This window comes from Triticum urartu, chromosome 1A (assembly GCF_056163025.1).
Source record: "Triticum urartu cultivar PI428250 chromosome 1A, HENAU_Tu73, whole genome shotgun sequence".
Taxonomy (NCBI): domain Eukaryota; kingdom Viridiplantae; phylum Streptophyta; class Magnoliopsida; order Poales; family Poaceae; genus Triticum; species Triticum urartu.
In genome coordinates, this window is record NC_141873.1 from 20,787,600 (window position 1) to 20,804,317 (window position 16,718).

General features: G+C 47.5%; 1 protein-coding gene across 1 annotated transcript; it reads right to left on the minus strand.

Moving 5' to 3' along the window:
- Positions 1-820: 820 nt before the first annotated feature.
- On the minus strand, positions 821-3,826 carry LOC147988558 (uncharacterized). Its single transcript, XM_087535148.1, has one exon. The coding sequence runs from the start codon at positions 3,824-3,826 to the stop codon at positions 821-823; it is 3,006 nt and encodes a 1,001-aa protein (XP_087391274.1).
- Between the last annotated feature and the right edge of the window lie 12,892 nt (positions 3,827-16,718).

The following is a 16,718-nucleotide window of genomic DNA, read 5'->3' on the forward strand; positions in this document are numbered from 1 at the left end:
TAGTGTTCAGGCATGATGATATAATTCCTCACATTTCGGCAGATGGTTTAGTTTCAGACTGCATGCATCATAAGCAGTAATGTCCAGTAATATATACAGTAGTGATGATCCTCAACTGTACCTGCTGTATTATTATTGCACCAGACATGGATGTGTTGTCTAACAGAGAAATAGAAAATTAGCATTTGGTGTAGCCTGCACTAATGTTCGTGACACTGATGGCGTGTCAAAAAAGCATGCCTTTTATTTTATGACTGGTTCGATCTGGAGTGTGTTGGCCCAGACCACGTCGTCGAGTACTTTCCAGCGACAGGCAGCGACCGATGACAGACGACGACAAAGCAACGCTGGCTTGTGATAGACCACCCTCAGTGTAAGGCTAGCCTCAAGCTAGCAATCTATCCTTCCGTGGACGTGTAGTACTAATACTAGTACTTCTGGCCGGAACAACACACAATACAGGCACGTAGACAACCAGCCAGTCGATCTATACTTTGATCGATCAAGCACTCAGCGATGCACGTACTCAGATTGTTTGATGGCCGCAGGGGCGTGTCGCTCCTGTTGCTTTTCTTTATTCCACGGTGGTACAAAGTTTACAGGGGTAGTCAAGTATATATACTAGTAGCTAACCTATGTCTACTAGCAATCCTACTCGGTAATGATTTTGAAGCCAACACGGACTCGTGTATCGTACACGGAATCGGACACGTGACATACTATTCGTGTTTAACTCCAACAATCACCCCCTAAACACGACGCCATTGCGTTACAGCTCGAACGCCGATTCTTCTTCACATTTCCAAAAACTTCTCTCGATCTAAAGCCTTGGTCTGGATGTCCGCAAGCTGATGATCGGTGCAGTTGTAGTTACCTTTGTCTTTCCTTCTTCCACGCAGTCCTTTATATAGTGATACACCGTATCAATATGCTTGCTCCTTTCATGCCGCACTGGATCCTCGGATGGAAAAGTTATAGACTCATTGTCAATGTTGAGCACCACTTGTTCTGGATCTCGCTCCATGAGTTCACCGTGTAGTCTCCCTAGCCACACACCTTGACACATTGCTTCGCTTGAAGTCGATGGCATCACTTTATGCTTCCGTGATAGCCAGCTTACTATGCTTCCACCAAGGAAATATGTCACGTCCGAGGTACTCTTACGGTTGTCAACAATCCCTTCCTTGTCACTACCACTATAGCCAAGTAGTCTCACCATCTCCTTCTTGCTCAGCTCAAGACGAGGTTCCATTGAAGCGAGAATGTGATTGCAATCTTTCATGCCACGGCTTTCAAGTACCTTCCTTGTGTATGCCTTCTGGCATAGTGTGATCCCCTCTGGTTTTTGATTTACCTCGATCCCGATGTTGCAACTCAATAAACCTAGATCATCTATCTTGAAAAGCTCCTTCATTTGTAGCTTGAACGTTGCAATCACCTCTTCATCTGCACCAGTTATCAACAGGTCGTCGACGTAGATGCCAACTAGTAGACGATCCCTTCCTTCACCTCTCTTGTACATCGTATGCTCTAGTGGGGCTTTCTCAAATCCAAAAGAAATCATCGTCTGGTCAAGTTTGATGTTCCACGCCCGAGAGCCTTGTTGTAGCCCGTACAAGACTTTGTGTAGCTTAAGTACCTTGTGTTCCTCTCCCTCTTTGATGAATCCCGGTGACTGATTCACATACACATCTCCTTCTAACTCACAATTCAAAAGCGTGGATTTTACATCCATGTGATGTATCTTCCATGATTTCTGAACCGCGAGAGCGATGAGTAGTCTCATTGATTCCATCTTTGCAACGGGAACGAACACTTCTTCGAAGTCCACACCTTTCTCTTGCACGTACTCTTTGACTACTAGCCTCGCTTTGTGCTTCACGCACCCTTCGGCGTCATTCTTGATCCTAAACTCCCACTTGAGATCCATGACTTCTTCATTTTTGGGAAGATCCACAATCTCACATACATTGTTGTCGTGGATTGACCTAAACTCCTCTTCCATAGCCCGACGCCAACACTCCTTCGTATTTGCGTCCTCAAATTTCGCCGGTTCCTTGGCGCTTCCTAGACACCATCTCTCACACCTTTTCATCTTTTCTGGGTCAATTGTCCGAAGAGACTTCTCCGGATGTATGTCGAACACCAGTCCGAGATGCATAGGTGTAGATGATGGTGTCCTTTTCTCCTGTACTTTTGGAGACGATACAGAGTTTTCTGCTTCATGCATTCCTTTTGACGAAGCAGAAATACCATCCCAAGCTTCTGTAGCTAGGCTTCCTGTCACTGGTGTAACACATGGACTGTAACCTTTGGCTGGACTTCTGTCATGGTCTGTTCCAGGGCTGCAACTTGCCCCGTTCATTACGCCTCTAGCTGGACTTCCATGGCTAGTACACAACACCGGTCTTTGCTTGCTGGCAGAAACCATCGAGCTAGCTGCATCAGTGACCGAGACTTCTTTCAATGTTGTACGTTGGTGTGCCTTTGCATCAACATCACCAGCTTCAGTGTCTGCCTTCACATCAGTGCTTGAAGATGTAACACCCGCGTCAGTATCTTCAATGTGAGCTTTAGAATTTTCTCCTGTGTCCGTAGCATTTACGTCTACTGTTTCTTCGTGGAATTTTGGCGCCACGTACGCCTTCGATTTTTCTATACGCGTCGCACGAAGACTGCTTCTCCATGGTCGAGCACATGTGGCAATTGCTGCATCCGCTCCAGCGAAATTAGCACTTATGCCCGTAACATTGATGTAGGTTTCGGAATCACCCTCCGTGTCCGTAGCATCGACACGAGTTTCCGAACCACAATCTTGATAGTGAACTTTTTCTTCACGGAGCGCGACAATTTCTTTACCCGACACTTGAAGAATTGTATCCTCCTTATCCACGAGTTCACACATCAACATCATGTCACCTTCATCTCCTAGCTGGGCCATGAGCGCCTTCTCCTTCTGGGGATTCTTACACTCCGACTTGAAGTGTCCGAGCAGATTACAGTTGTGACAACGGATCTTCCTCTTGTCGAACTTTTTCTTTCTTGGCTTCTCCGACTGTTCATCGGTGTCCTTTGCGGGACGGTACTTTCCGCCGCTACCGGACGCCTTGTCGAAATTGTTCTCCTTGGAAACCAATGCCTGCCACTGAGCACGCGTAAGCATCAGGTACTCATCCTGTTTCGCGTCGCCGTAACTCAACTTCATCCGCTCATCATGGGCCTTGAAGCGACCAACCAGATCATCCAAAGTGAGAGTCTTGAGATCAACACACTGCTCGATCGCTGACACAATCGGCATGTAGCGCGGTGGAGCGGCACGTAGGAAACGCCGAACCACGGAGATGTCCTCCAACTTCTCTCCGAGACCGTGAATCCCGTTTACCATCGAGGCGACCCTTGCTGCGAAGGCATCCACCGTCTCATCTTCTCCCATCCTCAGATTCTTGTAACTTTTCAGCAAAGTTTGCAAGTTCGCCTCGCACACACGCGAGTGCCCTAGATGCAAAGTCTTGAGCGTGTCCCATGCTTCCTTCGCTGATTTCTTCGAGATTAGATGCTGCTGCACGTCCACCGGCATCACCGAGCAGATGGCCGTGATAGCCTGGCGATCCTTCCGATACAAGGCACCACCCTTCAGGTACTCCTCACCGCCGGGGTCGACGGCTTCCCAGAGCTCATTGGCCTCGAGCGCCCACTCCATCATGGTCGCCCACACCATGAAGTTCCCACGGTCGAATCGTGGATACTCCGGTCTCGCCGGAGCAGCAATTACTTTAGCCACACCGGAGTAATCCGCCAGCTGCTTGGTCTTCTCGTCGTCCGACATGATCCTCCGTTACTAGAAGATCAATCTTGTTCTAGATACCAATTGTTGGCCCAGACCACGTCGCCGAGTACTTTCCGGCGACAGGCGGCGACCGACGACAGACGACGACAAAGCAACGCTGGCTTGTGATAGACCACCCTCAGTGTAAGGCTAGCCTCAAGCTAGCAATATATCCTTCCGTGGACGTGTAGTACTAATACTAGTACTTCTGGCCGGAACAACACACAATACATGCACGTAGACAACCAGCCAATCGATCTATACTTTGATCGATCAAGCACTCAGCGATGCACGTACTCAGATTGTTTGATGGCCGCAGGGGCGTGTCGCTCCTGTTGCTTCGTGTTTAACTCCAACAGAGTGACCGAGTGATAGTCACTAGTCAATTTTATTCACCATTGAGGGCACAAGTATAGTGTTGGTTGGTTCTCTTAATTTTCTTGCTCAAGTCTACCATATTTAAGCAACTACTCTAGTTGTGAATTAAATGCAAAAGAGCAGGTTTCTTGCTATAGTTGTCACTGGATCAACCTCTGTAAGTTTCAGCGGGGTATTGCTTATTGTAATTTCTCACATATACTAGTATTATCAATAGCCATTATCTTTGGCTAACTAATAAGCTCTAAATGTCTGCTCTCCAGGGAAGCCCCATGGATAACCTGCTCTCTTCAATGGCTTGTTATTACCGCCCTCGAAGATCTCTAGATTTAATCTCAAGTACATGTGTGTACTGTTCATGGATCATATCTTTTCTGCACTATTCGTGTTTGTGTGTTAACATGATTCTGTTACTTTGGTTGTGATTTGTGAACTGAATTTTATTGTCATAGTTTTTTGTATGTCAATGACTGCTCAACTTTGAAGATAAGGTTGAAGTTGTGATCTGAGACTATGTGTTTATTGTTACAGTTTAGCGAATGTTCATGATCGCCCAATTTTGCAGGCAAGGTTTCTGGTTCTGAACTTCCAAACCCTGATTTAAGGTCTATTTCCATACACTGATGTGATTATATTGGGGGTTTGTGCTGGGGATTCGTTAGCTCTACATATTCATGATTCTTGTGCTACCTTCAATATGGTGCGCAATTTTGTGTTTTGATGCTTGCTGCCCAAAAATTCTTTTGATATTTTATTAAAAAAAGTGCTAAACTTGTGACCATTGTTTTTAGCCTCATGGGGTGAGCTCAGATGTTCCTCTCAAGATTTAGATAGGCAACCTAATGCATGAGCTCAGATGTTCCTCTGAAAGCCCAACATTGTGTTGCATGTGTAGTTAACTGATATGCTGATTACTCTAGTAAGTGTTTTGGTTTAGCAACTCTGGTTGATTAGTGGTCTGATCTACAGAAGATTGCACACATCGATTGACGTCCTTCACCATTTAGCAACTTATAAATTAAGCTAGCCTTTTTGGATTGATGGCTGATATGAGTATGTGCTATGAAGAATACTTGTTTCCTTTTCTAAAAAATGAAGAATACTCGTTGATTTATGAACTATCTGAATCATGACTGATATGAATCCAAATTCAGTGTGTTGTTACTTTGTAACTTCGGTTGTCATTGTTTGTTGCAACATGTTTCTGTTATACATAAATGGTTGCGATGGGTCCAAATTATATATTTCAAATTATGGCTTCTATGAATTATGTTATACATTATTGGCCCGACAAGCTTTCCCTAGTTGTAGTACTCAAAAGCGACGGATATTCACTACCAAACCGGAATTTTCAGACTGGAGGGAAGGACTCAATTCTTTACCAGTTGCAAAGATGAACGCTGATGAGTATAATTACTAGTGTCATTAGCTCATAAATGCATGGAGAAGAGAGGTGATGAATGCATGAAGACTGGCAGGTGCACTGCACTGACCAACTGAGAGAGATTCAGAGAAATGAGAGGACCATATACAGTACTCTGTAACTATTCAGAGAAAATAGTGCACTGACCCACCAACTGAGTAATTATTGTCTCTGTATGACCCACTGAATAACTACATTCTTGATTGGGTTTATAAGTCGGGCACGCATTTTTATGTTTGAAATTTAATAGAAAAAATATATCTTTAAATTTGTCGTCAGACGAAGTTTCTAACTATATAATTGTTCTGTCATATTATATATGTTTTATTAGTCAAATCGAAGATCTAAACCCCGACTTATAAACCCAACCGAAAGTATTTACTTATTAGCGTTCCTCTTTGCAACCGGTAATAATTGAGTTCCTCTGTCCAGATTGAGATTAGGACGCAGATGCCAGTGCATCAAAATTGAAAAAATAATTTAGAAATTGCAAAAAATAATAATTGAGAATTCATGATTTTCTTAAATGAACATGATATTGTGTTATAATCATGTGAAAAGATTCGCGAAGGAATGACTTTCATGGTATTGTTGGCAAAAAAACCAAAATCGACACTATAAAAATTACTATTCACGCATAAATGCATGGAGGAGAGAAGTGATGAACGCATGAAGACTGGCAGGTGCACTGCACTGACCAACTGAGAGAGATTCAGAGAAATGATGGACCATATACAATACTCTATACTTATTCAGAGAAAATAGTGCACTGACCCACCAACCAAATAATTATTGTCTCTATATGACCCACTGAATAATTACATTAGTGGTTGGGTTTATAAATCGAGCACACGTTTTTTTGTCTGAAATTTAATAGAAAAAATTATATCTTTAAGAGAAACTCCAAAGGGCCGACCCATTTCGTCCGCCTGCGTATGTTTAGGTCGGCGCGGACAAAAGTGATGGCCCAACGCGCCGACCCAAACCCAAATCACGTCTGTGTCGCGTCCGCGCCGACACATTTGCAGCCAAAATTTGCGCTCCAAATGCGTCGGCGCGGACGCCGAACGGACGCTTCGCGCGCCTTCCCGCTGTTCGCCGCGTCCCCACATGGCGGCCGTCCAACTACCCGCTGCCCACGCGGTCAGCTTAATTTATGACGACGGGCCCACGCGTCAGCGACGACGCTCGTTCTTTTCTAAGCCGACCGTGCGGCGGGGCCGTCCTCATCCAAACTCGCCATCCCCATCTGCCGTCCTTTGCTCCCTCGTCGCTAGCAAACCCTAGCTGTTGGAAATATGCCCTAGAGGCAATAATAAAAGCATTATTATTATATTTCCTTGTTCATGATAATTGTCTTTATTCATGCTATAATTGTGTTATCCGGAAATCGTAATACATGTGTGAATAACAGACACCAACATGTCCCTAGTAAGCCTCTAGTTGACTAGCTCGTTGATCAACTGATAGTCATGGTTTCCTGACTATGGACATTGGATGTCATTGATAACGAGATCACATCATTAGGAGAATGATGTGATGGACAAGACCCAATCCTAAACATAGCACACGATCGTATAGTTCGTTTGCTAGAGTTTTCCAATGTCAAAGTATCTTTTCCTTAGACCATGAGATCGTGTAACTCCCGGATACCGTAGGAGTGCTTTGGGTATGCCAAACGTCACAACGTAACTGGGTGACTATAAAGGTAGACTACGGGTATCTCCGAAAGTGTCTGTTGGGTTGACATGGATCAAGACTGGGATTTGTCACTCCGTATGACGGAGAGGTATCACTGGGCCCACTCGGTAATGCATCATCATAATGAGCTCAAAGTGACCAAGTGTCTGATCACGGGATCATGCATTACGTTACGAGTAAAGTGACTTGCCGGTAACGAGATTGAACGAGGTGTTGGGATACCGACGATCGAATCTCGGGCAAGTAACATATCGATTGACAAAGGGAATTGCATACGGGGTTGATTGAATCCTCGACATCGTGGTTCATCTGATGAAATCATCGTGGAGCATGTGGGAGCCAACATGGGTATCCAGATCCCGCTGTTGGTTATTGACCGGAGAGTCGTCTCGGTCATGTCTGCTTGTCTCCCGAACCCGTAGGGTCTACACACTTAAGGTTCGGTGACGTTAGGGTTGTGAAGATATGTATATGCAGAAACCCGAATGTTGTTCGGAGTCCCGGATGAGATCCCGGACGTCACGAGGAGTTCTGGAATGGTCCGGAGGTAAAGAATTATATATAGGAAGTGCTGTTTCGGGCATCGAGACGAGTTTCGGGGTTATCGGTATTGTACCGGGACCACCGGAAGGGTCCCGGGGGTCCACCGGGTGGGGCCACCTATCCCGGAGGGCCCCATGGGCTGAAATAGGATGGAACCCAGCCCATAGTGGGCTGGGGCGCCAGCCCCTATAGGCCCATGCGCCTAGGGTTCCACCATGGAAGAGTCCATGTGGTGGAAGGCACCCCTAGGTGCCTTGGGGGGAGGGAATACTCCCCTTGGCCGCCGCCCCCCTAGTAGATCTCATCTACTAGGGCCGGCGCCCCCCCCCCATGGCACCCCTATATATAGTGGGGGGGAGAGGAGGGATTTCACACCAGCCCCTGGCGCCTCCCTCTCTCCCCGTTACGTCTCCTTTTCGTTGTATAGGCGAAGCCCTGCTTCTGTGACGCCCTGCATCCACCATCACGCCGTCGTGCTGCTGGATCTTCATCAACCTCTCCTTCCCCCTTGCTGGATCAAGAAGGAGGAGACGTCTCCCGTCCCGTACGTGTGTTGAACGCGGAGGTGTCGTCCGTTCGGCGCTGGTCATCGGTGATTTGAATCACGTCGAGTACGACTACATCATCACCGTTCTTTTGAACGCTTCCGTGCGCCATCTACAAAGGTGTGTAGATACATCCGATGACTCGTTGCTAGATGAACTCCTAGATGGATCTTGGTGAAACGAGTAGGAAAATTTTTGTTTTCTGCAACGTTCCCCAACAGTGGCATCATGAGCTAGGTCTATGCATAGTTCTTCTTGCGCGAGTAGAACACAATTAGTTGTGGGCGTAGATTTGTCAACTTTCTTGCCGTTACTAGTCTTTTCTTGCTTCAGCGGTATTGTGGGATGAAGCGGCCCGGACCAACCTTACACGTACGCTTACGTGAGACCGGTTCCACCGACTAACATGCACTAGTTGCATAAGGTGGCTGGCGGGTGTCTGTCTCTCCCACTTTAGTTGGAGCGGATTCGATGAACAGGGTCCTTATGAAGGGTAAATATAAGTTGACAAATCACGTTGTGGCTTTAACGCAGGTAAGAAGACGTTCTTGCTAGAACCCTAAATCAGCCACGTAAAACTTGCAACAACAATTAGAGGACGTCTAACTTGTTTTTGCAGCAAGTGGTTTGTGATATGATATGGCCAAAGTTGTGATGAATGATGAATGATCTATATGTGATGTAAGAGATGTTCATGCTATTGTAATAGGAATCACGACTTGCATGTCGATGAGTATGACAACCGGCAGGAGCCATAGGAGTTGTCTTTATTCTTTTATATGACCTGCGTGTCATCGAGAGACGCCATGTAGATTACTTTACTTTATTGCTAAACGCGTTAGCCATAGTAGTAGAAGTAATAGTTGGCGAGCAACTTCATGGAGACACGATGATGGAGATCATGATGATGGAGATCATGGTGTCAAGCCGGTGACAAGATGATCATGGAGCCCCAAGATGGAGATCAAAGGAGCTATGTGATGTTGGCCATATCATGTCACGTTTATTATTTGATTGCATGTGATGTTTATCATGTTTTTGCATCTTGTTTACTTAGAACGACGGTAGTAAATAAGATGATCCCTCATAACAATATCAAGAAGTGTTCTCCCCTAACTGTGCACCGTTGCTAAAGTTCGTCGTTTCTAAGCACGCCGTGATGATCGGGTGTGATGGATCCTTACGTTCACATACAACGGGTGTAAGACAGTTTTACACATGCAAAACACTTAGGGTTAACTTGACGAGCCTAGCATGTGTATAGACATGGCCTCGGAACACAGTAGACCGAAAGGTCGAGCATGAGTCGTATAGAAGATACGATCAACATGAAGATGTTCACCGACGTTGGCTAGTCCGTCTCACGTGATGATCGGACACGGCCTAGTTGACTCGGATCATGTAATACTTAGATGACTAGAGGGATGTCTAATCTAAGTGGGAGTTCATTAATAATTTGATTAGATGAACTTAATTATCATGAACTTAGTCTAAAATCTTTGCAATATGTCCTGTAGATCAAATGGCCAACGTAGTCCTCAACTTCAACGCGTTCCTAGAGAAAACCAAGCTGAAAGACGATGGCAGCAACTATACGGACTGGGTCCGGAACCTGAGGATCATCCTCATAGCTGCCAAGAAAGATTATGTCCTACAAGCACCGCTAGGTGAAGCACCCGTCCCACAGAACCAAGACGTTATGAACGCTTGGCAGACACGTGTTGACGACTACTCCCTTGTTCAGTGCGGCATGCTTTACAGCTTAGAGCCGGGGCTCCAAAAACGTTTTGAGAGACATGGAGCATACGAGATGTTCGAAGAGCTGAAAATGGTTTTTCAAGCTCATGCCCGGATCGAGAGATATGAAGTCTCCGATAAGTTCTTCAGCTGTAAGATGGAGGAAAATAGTTCTGTCAGTGAGCACATACTCACTATGTCTGGGTTACATAACCGCTTGTCTCAGCTGGGAGTTAATCTCCCGGATGATGCGGTCATTGACAGAATCCTCCAGTCGCTTCCACCAAGCTACAAGAGCTTTGTGATGAACTTCAACATGCAGGGGATGCAAAAGACCATTCCTGAGTTGTTCTCTATGCTGAAATCAGCGGAGGTAGAAGTCAAGAAGGAACATCAAGTGTTGATGGTCAATAAAACCACTAAGTTCAAGAAAGGCAAGGGTAAAAAGAACTTCAAGAAGGACGGCAAGGAGGTTGCCGCGCCCGGCAAGAAAGCTGCCGGGAAGAAGCCAAAGAATGGACCCAAGCCCGAGACTGAGTGCTTTTATTGCAAAGGGAGGGGTCACTGGAAGCGGAACTGCCCTAAATACTTAGCGGACAAGAAGGCCGGCAACACCAAAGGTATATTTGATATACATGTAATTGATGTGTACCTTACCAGTACTCGTAGTGACTCCTGGGTATTTGATACCGGTGCCGTTGCTCATATTTGTAACTCACAGCAGGAGCTGCGGAATAAACGGAGACTGGCGAAGGACGAGGTGACGATGCGCGTCGGGAATGGTTCCAAGGTTGATGTGATCGCCGTCGGCACGCTGCCTCTACATTTACCTACGGGATTAGTTTTAAACCTCAATAACTGTTATTTAGTGCCAGCTTTGAGCATGAACATTGTATCGGGATCTCGTTTAATTCGATATGGCTACTCATTTAAATCTGAGAATAATGGTTGTTCCATTTATATGAGAGATATGTTTTATGGTCATGCTCCTATGGTGAATGGTTTATTCTTAATGAATCTCGAGCGTATTGCTACACATATTCATAGTGTGAATACCAAAAGGAGTAAAGTTGATAATGATAGTACCACATACTTGTGGCAGTGCCGCCTTGGTCACATAGGTGTCAAACGCATGAAGAAGCTCCATGCAGATGGACTTTTAGAGTCTCTTGATTATGAATCATTTGACACATGCGAACCATGCCTCATGGGTAAGATGACCAAGACTCCGTTCTCAGGAACAATGGAGCGAGCAACCGACTTATTGGAAATCATACATACTGATGTGTGCGGTCCAATGAGTGTTGAGGCTCGCGGTGGCTATCGTTATGTTCTCACGCTCACTGATGATTTAAGTAGATATGGGTATATCTACTTAATGAAACACAAGTCTGAAACCTTTGAAAAGTTCAAGGAATTTCAGAGTGAGGTTGAAAATCAACGTGACAGGAAAATCAAGTTTCTACGATCAGATCATGAAGGAGAATACTTGAGTCACGAGTTTGGCACACACTTAAGAAAATGTGGAATAGTTTCACAACTCACGCCGCCTGAAACACCTCAGCGTAACGGTGTGTCCGAACGTCGTAATCGCACTCTATTGGATATGGTGCGGTCTATGATGTCTCTTACTGATTTACCGCTATCTTTTTGGGGCTATGCTTTAGAGACTGCCGCATTCACTTTAAATAGGGCTCCGTCGAAATCCGTTGAGACGACACCGTTTGAATTATGGTTTGGTAAGAAACCTAAGTTGTCGTTTCTGAAAGTTTGGGGATGCGATGCTTATGTCAAGAAACTTCAACCTGAAAAGCTCGAACCCAAATCGAAAAAATGCGTCTTCATAGGATACCCAAAAGAAACTGTTGGGTACACCTTCTACCTCAGATCCGAAGGCAAGATCTTTGTTGCCAAGAATGGGTCCTTTCTAGAGAAAGAGTTTCTCTCGAAAGAAGTAACTGGGAGGAAAGTAGAGCTTGATGAAGTATTACCTCTTGAATCGGAAAATGGCGCAACTCAAGAAAATGTTCCTGAGGTGCCTGCACCGACTAGAGAGGAAGTTAATGATAATGATCAAGATACTTCTGATCAAGCTCCTACTGAAATTCGAAGGTCCACAAGGACACGTTCCGCACCAGAGTGGTACGGCAACCCTGTCTTGGAAATCATGTTGTTGGACAACGGTGAACCTTCGAACTATGAAGAAGCGATGGCGGGACCGGATTCCGACAAATGGCTAGAAGCCATGAAATCAGAGATAGGATCCATGTATGAAAACGAAGTATGGACTTTGACTGACTTGCCCGTTGAACGGCGAGCCATAGAAAATAAATGGATCTTTAAGAAGAAGACAGACGCGGATGGTAATGTGACCATCTATAAAGCTCGACTTGTCGCTAAGGGTTATCGACAAGTTCAAGGGGTTGACTACGATGAGACTTTCTCACCGGTAGCGAAGCTAAAGTCCGTCCGAATCATGTTAGCAATTGCCGCATTCTACGATTATGAAATATGGCAAATGGACGTCAAAACGGCATTCCTTAATGGTTTCCTTAAGGAAGAATTGTATATGATGCAGCCGGAAGGTTTTGTCGATCCTAAGAATGCTGACAAGGTGTGCAAGCTCCAACGCTCGATTTATGGGCTGGTGCAAGCATCTCGGAGTTGGAACATTCGCTTTGATGAGATGATCAAAGCGTTTGGGTTCACGCAGACTTATGGAGAAGCCTGCGTTTACAAGAAAGTGAGTGGGAGCTCTGTAGCATTTCTCATACTATATGTAGATGACATACTTTTGATGGGAAATGATATAGAACTTTTGGACAGCATCAAGGCCTACTTGAATAAGAGTTTTTCAATGAAGGACCTTGGAGAAGCTGCTTATATATTAGGCGTCAAAATCTATAGAGATAGATCGAGACGCCCCATAGGTCTTTCACAAAGCACATACCTTGATAAGATATTGAAGAAGTTCAATATGGATCAGTCTAAGAAGGGGTTCTTGCCTGTGTTGCAAGGTATGAAATTGAGCTCAGCTCAATGTCCGACCACGGCAGAAGAAATAGAAGAGATGAGTGTCATCCCCTATGCCTCAGCCATAGGTTCTATTATGTATGCCATGCTGTGTACCAGACCTGATGTAAACCTTGCCGTAAGTTTGGTAGGAAGGTACCAAAGTAATCCCGGCAAGGAACACTGGACAGCGGTCAAGAATATCCTGAAGTACCTGAAAAGGACTAAGGAAATGTTTCTCGTTTATGGAGGTGACGAAGAGCTCGTCGTAAAGGGTTACGTCGACGCTAGCTTCGACATAGATCTGGATGACTCTAAGTCACAAACCGGATATGTGTATATTTTGAATGGTGGGGCAGTAAGCTGGTGCAGTTGCAAGCAAAGCGTCGTGGCGGGATCTACATGTGAAGCGGAGTACATGGCAGCCTCGGAGGCAGCACATGAAGCAATATGGGTGAAGGAGTTCATCACCGACCTAGGAGTCATACCCAATGCGTCGGGACCGATCAAGCTCTTCTGTGACAACACTGGAGCTATTGCTCTTGCCAAGGTGCCCAGGTTTCACAAGAAGACAAGGCACATCAAGCGTCGCTTCAACTCCATTCGTGAAAATGTTCAAGATGGAGACATAGAGATTTGTAAAGTACATACGGACCTGAATATAGCAGATCCGTTGACTAAACCTCTCCCTAGAGCAAAACATGATCAACACCAGAATTCCATGGGTGTTCGATTCATCACAATGTAACTAGATTATTGACTCTAGTGCAAGTGGGAGACTGTTGGAAATATGCCCTAGAGGCAATAATAAAAGCATTATTATTATATTTCCTTGTTCATGATAATTGTCTTTATTCATGCTATAATTGTGTTATCCGGAAATCGTAATACATGTGTGAATAACAGACACCAACATGTCCCTAGTAAGCCTCTAGTTGACTAGCTCGTTGATCAACTGATAGTCATGGTTTCCTGACTATGGACATTGGATGTCATTGATAACGAGATCACATCATTAGGAGAATGATGTGATGGACAAGACCCAATCCTAAACATAGCACAAGATCGTATAGTTCGTTTGCTAGAGTTTTCCAATGTCAAAGTATCTTTTCCTTAGACCATGAGATCGTGTAACTCCCGGATACCGTAGGAGTGCTTTGGGTATGCCAAACGTCACAACGTAACTGGGTGACTATAAAGGTAGACTACGGGTATCTCCGAAAGTGTCTGTTGGGTTGACATGGATCAAGACTGGGATTTGTCACTCCGTATGACGGAGAGGTATCACTGGGCCCACTCGGTAATGCATCATCATAATGAGCTCAAAGTGACCAAGTGTCTGATCACGGGATCATGCATTACGGTACGAGTAAAGTGACTTGCCGGTAACGAGATTGAACGAGGTGTTGGGATACCGACGATCGAATCTCGGGCAAGTAACATATCGATTGACAAAGGGAATTGCATACGGGGTTGATTGAATCCTCGACATCGTGGTTCATCCGATGAAATCATCATGGAGCATGTGGGAGCCAACATGGGTATCCAGATCCCGCTGTTGGTTATTGACCGGAGAGTCGTCTCGGTCATGTATATGCAGAAACCCGAATGTTGTTTGGAGTCCCGGATGAGATCCTGGACGTCACGAGGAGTTCCGGAATGGTCCGGAGGTAAAGAATTATATATAGGAAGTGCTGTTTCGGGCATCGGGACGAGTTTCGGGGTTATCGGTATTGTACCGGGACCACCGAAAGGGTCCCGGGGGTCCACCGGGTGGGGCCACCTATCCCGGAGGGCCCCATGGGCTGAAATAGGATGGAACCCAGCCCATAGTGGGCTGGGGCGCCAGCCCCTATAGGCCCATGCGCCTAGGGTTCCACCATGGAAGAGTCCATGTGGTGGAAGGCACCCCTAGGTGCCTTGGGGGGGAGGGAATCCTCCCCTTGGCCGCCGCCCCCCCTAGTAGATCTCATCTACTAGGGCCGGCGCCCCCCCATGGCACCCCTATATATAGTGGGGGGAGAGGAGGGATTTCACACCAGCCCCTGGCGCCTCCCTCTCTCCCCCCTTTTCGTTGTATAGGCGAAGCCCTGCTTCTGTGACGCCCTGCATCCACCACCACGCCGTCGTGCTGCTGGATCTTCATCAACCTCTCCTTCCCCCTTGCTGGATCAAGAAGGAGGAGAAGTCTCCCGTCCCGTACGTGTGTTGAACGCGGAGGTGCCGTCCGTTCGGCGCTGGTCATCGGTGATTTGGATCACGTCGAGTACGACTACATCATCACCGTTCTTTTGAACGCTTCCGCGCGCCATCTACAAAGGTGTGTAGATGCATCCGATGACTCGTTGCTAGATGAACTCCTAGATGGATCTTGGTGAAACGAGTAGGAAATTTTTTGTTTTCTGCAACGTTCCCCAACACTAGCCACCACAAACCACAACGAGATGGGCCTCTTCTCCGGCGCCAGCGGTAGCAATGCCAAGGGCAAGTCCCCTGCCACCCCTTTCCTCCCGCCTCCACCGGCGCCGGCGCCTCGCCGGCAGAGGCAGCGCGTGAACGTGACAGTGCACCAGGCGGAGTGCACTGGCAGCACCGCCAGCCTCTGCCGTATCCCGACGTGACGCTGCCGCACGACTGGCATCTGGATCCAGAGAGGATCCCAGTGCCGGCGGCGCCGCGGTCGGCTCGTGCTCACGCGGAGGAGGTGCGGCGCTGCTGACGCCGGAGCAGCGCCGCGAGGCCACCTACGCAACTGACTCGCCCAACTGGGCGAGGTGGTTTGCCTTCGAGCACGAGGAGGCAAGGCGACGGGGCGTGCGCGAGGTCGACCGGAGGTTGCCGCCACCGACGCTCGTCGTCCGCGAGGAGGACCAGGTGGCGGACGACGCCTACCAGGCGGCACTTGCGGCCGTCTTCCGGGAGAGCGAGGAGGACGAGCGGCGCAGGGCGGAGGCGGAAGAGGAGGCTCGGTACGAGGCGGCAATGGCGCAGGCCCTTACCCTCTCCGCGGCGGGCGACAGCGTGGTGCCTCCGGTTGCCCCGCCGTCCCCCATCAATTCGGAGGCGGAGCCCGAGCCGTCCCCCATCGAGCGCTACTCCTGGACGGGAGTAGTGCGCGAGTGAGTGCGCGCGCCGCCGGTCTGGATCTGAGCGACGCCGGCGCAGGAGCAGGCGTACCTCGAGCACTGGTGCAGCATCAGGGTGGCCGAGGAGCGCCACGACGGCGAGAACCTCGAGATGCTCAAGCGCGACCTCGAGGAGGAGCAGCGCGAGGCCGAGGAGGAGGCGCGCCAGGCCGCGGCTACACAGGCGGCCGCACAACCCCCCCCCGCGCCGACACTGCCTGCGCCAGCACTGCCCGACATGACGGCGCTCTGGTACACGGCGTTCGCCTGGACCGGGCTGGCGCCGACACTCATCGACCTCACAAACCCCGAGGACGACGACGAGGACACCTAGGGCAGCGCGCCGCCTCGTAGTTTAGGCTGTTTTTATTTTTTTAAATGCAAATGTGGACGCGTGGACTCTTGCCGGCTTCATGGCCGGCTTTAAT